This window comes from Euprymna scolopes, chromosome 15 (genome assembly GCF_053919585.1).
Source record: "Euprymna scolopes isolate OS-2025 chromosome 15, ASM5391958v1, whole genome shotgun sequence".
Taxonomy (NCBI): domain Eukaryota; kingdom Metazoa; phylum Mollusca; class Cephalopoda; order Sepiida; family Sepiolidae; genus Euprymna; species Euprymna scolopes.
In genome coordinates, this window is record NC_136496.1 from 48,105,259 (window position 1) to 48,118,019 (window position 12,761).

The following is a 12,761-nucleotide window of genomic DNA, read 5'->3' on the forward strand; positions in this document are numbered from 1 at the left end:
ATCTTCATCTGATGAAGCAATTGATTTCATTTATCTTTATCTGATGAAGCAATTGATTTCATTTATCTTTATCTGAAGAAGCAATTGATTTCATTTATCTTTATCTGAAGAAGCAATTGATTTCATTTATCTTTATCTGATGAAGCAATTGATTTCATTTATCTTTATTCGATGAAGCAATTGATTTCATTTATCTTTATCTGATGAAGCAATTGATTTCATTTATCTTCATCTGATGTCGCAATTGATTTATTTATCTTCATCTGATGTCGCAATTGATTTCATTTATCTTCATCTGATGAAGCAATTGATTTCATTTATCTTCATCTAATGAAGCAATTAATTTCATTTATCTTCATCTAACAAAGCAATTGATTTCATTTATCTTCATCAAACAAAACAATTGCTTTCATTTATCTTCATCTGATGAAGCAATTGATTTCATTTATCTTCATCTGATGAAACACTTGATTTCATTCATCTTCATCTAATGAAACACTTTATTTCATTTATTTTCATCTAACGAAACAATTGATTTCATTTATCTTCATCTCACGAAACAATTGATTTCATTTATCTTCATCTGACGAAACAATTGATTTCATTCATCTTCATCTAATGAAACACTTGATTTCATTTATTTTCATCTAACGAAACAATTGATTTCATTTATTTTCATCTAACGAAACAATTGATTTCATTTATTTTCATCTAATGAAACAATTGATTTCATTTATCTAAATCTGATGAAACAATTGTTTTCATATATCTTCATCTCACGAAACAATTGATTTCATTTATCTTCATCTCACGAAACAATTGATTTCATTTATCTTCATCTCATGAAACAATTGATTTCATTTATCTTCATCTCACGAAACAAATGATTTCATTTATCTTCATCTGATGAAACAATTGGTTTCATTTATCTTCATCTCATGAAACAATTGATTTCATTTATCTTCATCTGATGAAACAATTGGTTTCATTTATCTTCATCTCACGAAACAAATGATTTCATTTATCTAAATCTGATGAAACAATTGGTTTCATTTATCTAAATCTGATGAAACAATTGGTTTCATTTATCTAAATCTGATGAAACAATTGAGTTCATTCATCTAAATCTGATGAAACAATTGATTTCATTTATTTTCATCTGATGAAACAATTGATTTCACTTATCTTCATCTGATGAAGCAATTGATTTCATTTATCTTCATCTGATGAAGCAATTGATTTCATTTATCTTCATCTGCTGAAGCAATAGATTTCATTTATCTTTATCTGATGAAGCAATTGATTTCATTTATCTTTATCTGATGAAGCAATTGATTTCATTTATCTTTATCTGATGAAGCAATTGATTTCATTTATCTTTATCTGATGAAGCAATTGATTTCATTTATCTTTATTCGATGAAGCAATTGATTTCATTTATCTTTATCTGATGAAGCAATTGATTTCATTTATCTTCATCTGATGTCGCAATTGATTTATTTATCTTCATCTGATGTCGCAATTGATTTCATTTATCTTCATCTGATGAAGCAATTGATTTCATGTATCTTCATCTAATGAAGCAATTAATTTCATTTATCTTCATCTAACAAAGCAATTGATTTCATTTATCTTCATCAAACAAAACAATTGCTTTCATTTATCTTCATCTGATGAAGCAATTGATTTCATTTATCTTCATCTAACGAAACGATTTATTTATCTGAATCTAGTGAAACACTTGATTTCATTTATCTGAATCTAGTGAAACACTTGATTTCATTTATCTTCATCTAACGAAACAATTGATTTCATTTATCTTCATCTAACTAAATTGATTTCATTTATCTGAATCTAACGAAACACTTGATTTCATTTATCTTCATCTAACGAAACAATTGATTTCATTTATCAGAATCTAAGGAAACACTTGATATCATTTATCTTAATCTAACAAAAAAATTGATTTCATTTATCTTCATCTGATGAAAAAATTGATTTCATTTATCTTTATCTGATGAAGCAATTGATTTCATTTATCTTTATTCGATGAAGCAATTGATTTCATTTATCTTTATCTGATGAAGCAATTGATTTCATTTATCTTCATCTGATGTCGCAATTGATTTATTTATCTTCATCTGATGTCGCAATTGATTTCATTTATCTTCATCTGATGAAACAATTGATTTCATTTATCTTCATCTAATGAAGCAATTAATTTCATTTATCTTCATCTAACAAAGCAATTGATTTCATTTATCTTCATCAAACAAAACAATTGCTTTCATTTATCTTCATCTGATGAAGCAATTGATTTCATTTATCTTCATCTGATGAAACACTTGATTTCATTCATCTTCATCTAATGAAACACTTTATTTCATTTATTTTCATCTAACGAAACAATTGATTTCATTTATCTTCATCTCACGAAACAATTGATTTCATTTATCTTCATCTGACGAAACAATTGATTTCATTCATCTTCATCTAATGAAACACTTGATTTCATTTATTTTCATCTAACGAAACAATTGATTTCATTTATTTTCATCTAACGAAACAATTGATTTCATTTATTTTCATCTAATGAAACAATTGATTTCATTTATCTAAATCTGATGAAACAATTGTTTTCATATATCTTCATCTCACGAAACAATTGATTTCATTTATCTTCATCTCACGAAACAATTGATTTCATTTATCTTCATCTCATGAAACAATTGATTTCATTTATCTTCATCTCACGAAACAAATGATTTCATTTATCTTCATCTGATGAAACAATTGGTTTCATTTATCTTCATCTCATGAAACAATTGATTTCATTTATCTTCATCTGATGAAACAATTGGTTTCATTTATCTTCATCTCACGAAACAAATGATTTCATTTATCTAAATCTGATGAAACAATTGGTTTCATTTATCTAAATCTGATGAAACAATTGGTTTCATTTATCTAAATCTGATGAAACAATTGAGTTCATTCATCTAAATCTGATGAAACAATTGATTTCATTTATTTTCATCTGATGAAACAATTGATTTCACTTATCTTCATCTGATGAAGCAATTGATTTCATTTATCTTCATCTGATGAAGCAATTGATTTCATTTATCTTCATCTGCTGAAGCAATAGATTTCATTTATCTTCATCTGATGAAGCAATTGATTTCATTTATCTTTATCTGATGAAGCAATTGATTTCATTTATCTTTATCTGATGAAGCAATTGATTTCATTTATCTTTATCTGATGAAGCAATTGATTTCATTCATCTTTATTCGATGAAGCAATTGATTTCATTTATCTTTATCTGATGAAGCAATTGATTTCATTTATCTTCATCTGATGTCGCAATTGATTTATTTATCTTCATCTGATGTCGCAATTGATTTCATTTATCTTCATCTGATGAAGCAATTGATTTCATGTATCTTCATCTAATGAAGCAATTAATTTCATTTATCTTCATCTAACAAAGCAATTGATTTCATTTATCTTCATCAAACAAAACAATTGCTTTCATTTATCTTCATCTGATGAAGCAATTGATTTCATTTATCTTCATCTAACGAAACGATTTATTTATCTGAATCTAGTGAAACACTTGATTTCATTTATCTGAATCTAGTGAAACACTTGATTTCATTTATCTTCATCTAACGAAACAATTGATTTCATTTATCTTCATCTAACTAAATTGATTTCATTTATCTGAATCTAACGAAACACTTGATTTCATTTATCTTCATCTAACGAAACAATTGATTTCATTTATCAGAATCTAAGGAAACACTTGATATCATTTATCTTAATCTAACAAAAAAATTGATTTCATTTATCTTCATCTGATGAAAAAATTGATTTCATTTATCGTCATCTAACGAAACAATTGATTTCATTTATCTTCATCTGATGAAACAATGATTTAATTTATTTTCATCTAACGAAACAACTGATTTCATTTATCTTCATCTGATGAAACAATTGATTTCATTTATCTTCATCTGATGAAACAATTGATTTCATTTATCTTCATCTAACGAAACAATTGATTTCATTTATCTTCATCTGATGAAGCAATTGATTTCATTTATCTTCATCTAACGAAACAATTGATTTCATTTATCTTCATCTAACGAAACAATTGATTTCATTTATCTTCATCTGATGAAGAAATTAATTACATTTATCTTCATCTGATTAAACAATTGATTTCATTTATCTTCATCTGATGAAACAATTGATTTCATTTATCTTCATCTGATGAAACAATTGATTTCATTTATCTGAATCTGATGAAGCAATTGATTTCATTTATCTTCATCTGATGAAGCAATTGATTTCATTTATCTTCATCTGATGAAACAATTGATTTCATTTATCTTCATCTAATGAAACAATTGATTTCATTTATCTAAATCTGATGAAACAATTGGTTTCATTTATCTTCATCTGATGAAACAATTGATTTCATTTATCTTAGTCTGATGAAACAATTGATTTCATTTATCTAAATCAGATGAAACAATTGATTTCATTTATCTGAATCTGATGAAGCAATTGATTTCATTTATCTGAATCTAATGAACAATTGATTTCATTTATCTGAATCTGATGAAACAATTGATTTCATTTATCTGAATCAGATGAAATAATTGATTTCATTTATCTGAATCTGATAAAACAATTGATTTCATTTATCGTAATCTGATGAAATAATTGATTTCATTGATTTGAATCTGATGAAACAATTGATTTCATTGATTTGAATCTGATGAAACAATTGATTTCATTTATTTGAATCTGATGAAGCAATTGCTTTTATTTATCTTCATCTGATGAAGCAATTGATTTCATTTATCTTCATCTAATGAAACAATTGATTTCATTTATCTTTATCTAATGAAGCAATTGATTTCATTTATCTTCATCTGATGAAGCAATTGATTTCAATTATCTGATATACATTTTTCTACTTTTACAGATATTTAATTTTATTCATATTTTTTTAAAATTCTCTTTCAGTCATCTCAAAACAACTATATCAATTTGTATTTTTGTTCATTACAGACAACAAAATAATATAAAATACTGATGAACTGTTTTATAATTATAGTGACTAGAAAACCACATTTGATAAATCTTATTGAACACTTCTCTTAGCTTGCACATAAGATAACAAACAATTTGTGTACACTACTTTAGTATAAATGAAATATTTCCAAACAATTTGGCACTTAGAGGTGAATATTTTATAACAAAATACAGCTAACATCTATATTAAAGAAATTTGTATGGTGTTGTAATTTTAAATTACATGAGTTTTCAAGTTTGTCACACATTTCAAAATGGAAAGATAAACCCAAATCTTTCCGTATACTATATATTTATGTATATATGTGAGAGAGAATTATACTTTTTAATAATTCTCTACCTTTAATTGCTCTATATTCCTGTTAGAACTTTGAGTTTTTTTTATATTAACTTCCTAAAGTATCAATACATTTATTAAAAAAAAGTATATATTATCTGAAAATCCTTCTTTGTAATGCTTTTTTCCTTGATTTTAAAAATAAATCAATTCAGTAACTGCCAATGAGAGGGGTATTTAATGTGGTTATTTTTATGTTGTCTCTGCTGATGGATGGCAGTTGTTCTCATCTTCAGCTCTATTCATACCTGTCACAACAGGCTAACTTTATGTAAACTAAAACATACTATATATTATAGAGATAGTATTTAGGTCAGATTCATAGACTTTTTCATTTAACACTTTTACTAATATTTGTCTTTAATTCCTCATATTCATGATATTGTCATTAGAACAAAATGTTAGCAATCACAGTTTACAGGAAAAAGTTTGGGATAGACTTATGTTAACTACTGCAAAAATCAGTTGAAATATATTGTAAAAATGTATTTATCTGGGTTCCTCTGAACTGTTTTTCTTTTTTCTTTTAAGGCGGTTAAAGATTATGCTGACCAACAACGTCGTTTACTACAAGATATTAACAATTATCTTGAGCGTAATCATAATTTGGCAATCAAACGGGAAAAAGAAGAGAGAGAAAAGGAGAAAAATAAGGCCCAAGAAGCAGCTAAAAAGGAGGAGGAGAAGGTTGCTAAAGAACAAATGGAAAATTTAGAATCTGTTTACATTCCTACCTGCACCAAAATCCGTCGGCCAACATTACTTTTCCCTGGAGATCCTTCACCACAGCATACACTTGACTCCCCTGCTTTCATTCCAGACAATGAAATCATTAATCAACTAAACTCTCAATTTTCTCCTGCTTCACCTATGTCTATAACCACTCCCCCTCCTCCAGGTGCATTCTTACTCAGCCCTCAATATTGTGAAAACACAAAAGCTAAAAAGATATTCACTGTTACGAAAGTTGGAGATGTAGCCTTTCAACGTTCACCAACTTCAGGTAGCCTGCCAACATCAGCTCCAGGGCTGATGCCATCTGCATCTTCTATGGACCAAATCATGTTGAGCTTGGGAAGTGAGCAAGCATCTTCTGCAACACTGTATTCAAGTCAGCTAAGTGGACCTACTGAAATTCGAAAAGAGATTGCTGCTGAAACTGTTTGTGGACTGTTTGGAATTTTGAGTGAAAGTGAAACCACAGACACATGCCAGATGTTGGATACAAGATGTGAGATGCCAGATTATAATTTCCAAAATAATAAAAATTATAAGAATAAAAGTGTGAATGAACACCCCAACCCTTGTCAGCAATTGGATAGTGTAAATATAGAACATTTGGAATTTGAAAAAGCAATCAAGCAAGACACTTCTCTTAAGCAAGACACATTTTTGCCAACTGAGCAAAAAGTTAATATTTGTAAGCAGCCAATTCCATGCCTTTCTAATGACACTTCACACGCTCATAACAATCGTGATAACACGAATAGTGTTCAGTCTACAGTTGAAAATGTTAGCTGTCTTGCTGACAGAAACAATATTGACTGTATAGGTAACAGAAAAGTTGACATCTGTACAAAAGATGGTGATAACAGCCCAGGCAAAATAAGTAATGAAATTAATAGAGAGAGTGAAAACATCTATTTGGCTGCAGAGTCTTTCGTTACAAAATGTGATAAAAAGCATGATCAACCAGTTGCAACTGGTAAGTAGTACATTTTTTTTTTATATTTGCAACTTATAAAGTCTATTTGCTTTTCAGCACTCAACATTTCAACAATTAAAAATGCTCTTTTTTTGTCCCCCAATTTATCTGAGAAAGACCTATGTTTTTAGTGGCGTCCGTTATTCCGAATGTGTTGTTAGATAACCTTGCATCAGTTTTTCCTGAAATTTGCCACAAATTGTATTTCATTAAATAGATATGCACAGTAAAAAAAATTTTTTTGCAAAAATTCCCGTTGCCTCCCCAGGAGCTCAAAAGAGGTCAAAAATGGCCCAAAATGACGCATTTTGCCCTATAACTTTTGATCCATCCATTAGAATTTTCTGAAACTTGGCCAAAATGTGGAACCCATTCTTCTTGATCAATCCAGTATTGGCAAAATTCTGGTTGACATTCCCAAAGACTTTTAGTGCTAAAAACGCCCAAAAGTTGTGGCTCTTTTTTCATATTTCCCAACAAAAACTTGATATGTCTGACTATATAATGGTTTTTCATGGTGGTCAATTCAAATATACACAGGCGGCAAAAAGAAAGTCTGCATTTGTAATTTTTTCAAAAACTGCAAATTTAAGCTAAATTTAATGTAACTGTTTAAACAAACTATACCTCATTTGATTCACCTTTTATTCTTCTAACTTCAAATTGAGGAAGCAAAAAGAAAGTCACAAAGGAGACAAAGAATAGAAAAGAACTTCAACTTGCTTTTTCGTTGTAACAACATTCTTATTGTTATGGCTGTGATGTCATCACGTGATCTTGAATGTTATCCATGCCTCTCATGTAATCATCCTCTTTATCTCCTTTTTTATAGTCTTTTTTTTTTATTCTTGGCTAGCAGGGGTGCCTGGCATTGCCCAAGGTGTTTGGAGGTGTGTGTTGAGAAGAAAAAAAAAAGTGTTAGTAGGCAGACAGGCTCGAACTCGTGATGCGAAGGCAGAAAAAAAGTGAAAGAAAGCGTGAACTCTTACTGCTATGCTATGACGCCACAGGAATTAAAAAGTGTTCAAATTTATCGATGTCAGTCAAAAAGTTGCCAACTCAATGATAATTACGTTGAAAATCATAGGAGTGGGCGCAGAAATAAAAGTGGCTTCTAAACCTGGCATGCTTTCTCTCCTGGTATTTATTTGCTTCCCCATGAGGATCATTCCCCCGAAAAAGTGAGGAGCTCTGGAAGTGTCTTAATGAATAGCAATTGTCTGATATGAAGGGTATTCCCCACTGATCAAAGCTGATTGCCTTGAAGATGTGCCGACCACGAAGGCCAGCGAATCGCTCTGTTTCGGTTGTGTTTCGCTTTATTTATACAAAAACAAACAAACACTGGAAACCAGGGTTTTTTTTTTTTAAAAATGCGTTCACAAACCATAGATATTATAATCTAAGGAGTATATAAAAAGTTCTAAAAAATAGTAATGTAGTCGAGAGCTCTCCCCCCCCCCCGGAAAAACCCCTTTGTTGGACATACAAAAACGCACTTGCCTGTTTTGCTTTTTATATAGATGTCATTTCGCATGCATTTGCATATAGCCATCCGCACTATGTTAATCCTATCCAACTGCGGTTCAAAGTGAGTGATTCCAATTATGAGAAAATCATTTGAAAAATGTTTGTCAGACTATTGTGATCTATACCATGATTTTGTGTACTTCATTTTCAAAAAAGTTTTCGCAAAAATATGTTGTGCCAAAAGTTCAAATTAATTCACAAGCAAAGTTTTTGAGACAAATATTTGATTTTCCTTCATTAAGTTTGTCTTTCAGAATGTCATTTGATTACAAATCAATAATTTTCTTCTGTAATTCAGAGCGCAAGTCTTTAATGACAGTTGAAAAGATTTAAAAATATTGTCAATTTAACAGAACATCCATCAAGATCAGAGAAATGTTCCTGAAATTGTTTCAAATCGGAAATATTGAGCAAACAAGCTTGGTAAAGGAGTTGCAGTTTCTTCACTTATTATTTACAGTATAAAAAGTTAGTTTCTTGCTAGCCGTCGGGTATTAAATAATAACTTCTGATGAAAAGCTTTCACATTAGAGTATAAATCGCAAGCGAGTGAAGTTTCACACTTTAAATGCAAAGTTGTTGAGATGCATGATTAATTTGCAGCAAGCCTAGTTTCCAGAACCATTCACTGTTTGTTAGCAAACGTAATGGATAGTTCTTCTCATTTCCTTGGTGCTACCAGGTCAAGCTGTTTGAAGATATTGACTTTCCAACTCAAATACACTGTACATTAAAGTTTTTATCCTTTTATCTCTTTGCAAAACTTAATCATGTTCTGCAAAGCCAAAAACAATAATAACAATTAGATGAATGTTTGAGAAAGTATAAGAGCTTTTCACCAAAATAATGGGATTCTGCTTTGAGTGGTGCAGAAGGGGTTGATATGACATAAAACAAGATAACGAAGCCAAACATTATGAGTGGATAGTCGAGGATGTAAAGAACTTGAAGAACCTCTATCAAAATCAATGAACTCAAAAATGGCTGATATCTCATAGAACAGAGCACCAAACTCAAACCAAATTCCATACTTTTAATAGACCCTGTTGATGGAGCTTCAGAATACACTGACAGCCTCTTTTATTTCCCTTTCTTTTATTTTCTTGAAACCGGCAAGGCATAATAAGGGGATTTGTTGTCAGTAGCATTTGATTTCACAATCTGATTAACCCTATATGATTGACAATATAATCACTGACCTTATATGATTGACAATATAATCACTGACCTTATATGATTGACAATATAATCACTGACCCTATATGATTGACAATATAATCATTGACCCTATATGATTGACAATATAATCATTGACCCTATATGATTGACAATATAATCATTGACCCTATATGATTGACAATATAATCATTGACCCTATATGATTGACAATATAATCATTGACCCTATATGATTGACAATATAATCATTGACCTTATATGATTGACAATATAATCATTGACCCTATATGATTGACAATATAATCATTGACCCTATATGATTGACAATATAATCATTGACCCTATATGATTGACAATATAATCATTGACCCTATATGATTGACAATATAATCATTGACCTTATATGATTGACAATATAATCATTGACCCTATATGATTGACAATATAATCATTGACCCTATATGATTGACAATATAATCATTGACCCTATATGATTGACAATATAATCACTGACCCTATATGATTGACAATATAATCACTGACCCTATATGATTGACAATATAATCACTGACCCTATATGATTGACAATATAATCACTGACCCTATATGATTGACAATATAATCATTGACCCTATATGATTGACAATATAATCACTGACCCTATATGATTGACAATATAATCACTGACCTTATATGATTGACAATATAATCACTGACCTTATATGATTGACAATATAATCACTGACCTTATATGATTGACAATATAATCACTGACCCTATATGATTGACAATATAATCACTGACCCTATATGATTGACAATATAATCACTGACCCTATATGATTGACAATATAATCATTGACCCTATATGATTGACAATATAATCATTGACCCTATATGATTGACAATATAATCATTGACCCTATATGATTGACAATATAATCATTGACCCTATATGATTGACAATATAATCACTGATTGACCCTATAATCATACAAAACACAACAGACCACCATGAACATTAAATAAACCAAATATTGACCTAGCACTTATTAAATTCAAGAAAAACAATACAAACAAATAAACAGAAACAACTATGAAGAAGTCAGAAAAATTTCTAAAATACACAGATCAGTCGAAAACCATGAATGGAACAGAGATAAGCAAAGCCATTGCCAAATACAACTGCCCAGTAATACCTTATTCAGCTGAACGACAAGCCATTAAAATGGCACTCAAATTCATCAGAGATAACAAAAACAAAAATTCATTATATATACGGACTCCTTATCCTCTATCATGACCTTTGGTGAGGGAAAAAAAATCAAACATCTCTGCAATCTTTCAAAGGGAGATAACTTCTGGTGTCACAAGAGTTATGGCACATCCAGGGTTTTGGTGCTTTGAAAATCTACAAACAGGAATGCATGTTCGTTTTCTGTCTCCTTTTAATCAAGACTCAGTTACTCATCATGATAGTAATCGATATTTAGCACATATCAATTACTTCATGTACCAATTTTCTAAAGGAAAAAAAAAGATAAAAAATGAGAACGCAACAAAGAAAACAAAATCATTGCTGCAAATAAACAAATAAATAAAAAACAAATATGGCTGCTTTATCACAATATCCGGAATTCGACTATGAATTAGAACCAAAAGTAGCTAGATGGGCAAAATATATCGGCAGACAATTATTTCATCCTACATTACACAGATGATAATAAAAGACAGAAAGCAATGAATGATCTCATTGAGCGAACAAACCACATGAGAAGAAAATGAAACTCGCTTCGACAAACTCGTTTTGGCTTTGCAGAATCATTTCAACCCACAAAACAATATGGAATATAACCGGTTTGTATTTCGACTGATCAAACAAACCACTCCCAACATAGAAGATTTTTACTGAAAATTAAGAGGCAACAGCTATATGCTAAAATAAAATCACAATTAATAACAGGCTGTTCATCAGAAATGGTTTGTTAAAAAGGATTGATGAACTCAAATATGCCATTATGCAATTTAATGAACTACGTTATGGCAATGGAAACAATAATGCATCATGTAGAGCAAATGCATTTAAAAGATGCTAACACCAACACAAGAGTAGTAAACAGCAACAGACACATGACAATATCCAGCAAAATCAGTGCAGAAATTGCAACAGAGAAATACACACAGGAAGGGGACAACATCCTGCCCTGCATTTTAGAACTAGTGTACCTATTGCCAGAGATATGGACATTTCACCTCTGTCTGTTTCAGAATGCTAAACAGCAAAGATAGACAATAGTTTAATTGTATAAAATATTTTTATTTTTTCAAGAAAAGTATATCCGAACATCTATTTAAAATAAGTTTTCCTTTTGTTTTTTTAAGACGAAAATCAAATATTTTATGAAAAATATCAAAGAAGATCTTTTTTCATTGAAACAACTATGATCGAAAACATTTTTTTTTTTTTTTTTTTAAAAAGAAAAGATAAAAAAGTGGTTTGATGATTAGGATGAGTGTCCATATTCCACATTTTGTATTTGCTCATAATAGAAGATGCCAACACAACCTTGGATCAGTACTCTTTATTTAATTAATTGAAGTAAATTATTTTCATTACATTAGCCATGATGAGGCAGAAATGTTATGTTATTCTTAGTTATTATTGCCTGAAGTGAGAATTGAACCTTCAATCACTGCTTTATCTCTTCATCACGGTTCCATGTGGATGATTCTTGTGTGAATTCTAAAAACTTTAAACTTAATCTTGTTTTACTTTGCTCCTTTTATATATATATACTAGCATGGGTAACCAGCGTTGCCTGGGTTGACATGAAGTTCCGTTTGAAACACACCTGTATACTAATTATTTTCATCATGGGCAACGTGGATACCCCCACAACAAA

The 12,761-nt window shown here is 30.0% G+C and overlaps 1 protein-coding gene across 3 annotated transcripts in view; it reads left to right on the top strand.

Moving 5' to 3' along the window:
* The window catches only part of LOC145293819 (uncharacterized), a 248,040-nt gene that overhangs the window by 201,395 nt on the left and 33,884 nt on the right, over positions 1-12,761 (top strand). For all 3 annotated transcript variants that reach the window (XM_080140444.1, XM_080140445.1, XM_080140446.1), the window contains one exon: positions 5,978-7,151. In XM_080140444.1, coding sequence (XP_079996570.1) covers positions 5,978-7,151 — 1,174 coding nt within the window. The remainder of the gene's footprint in view (positions 1-5,977; positions 7,152-12,761) is intronic.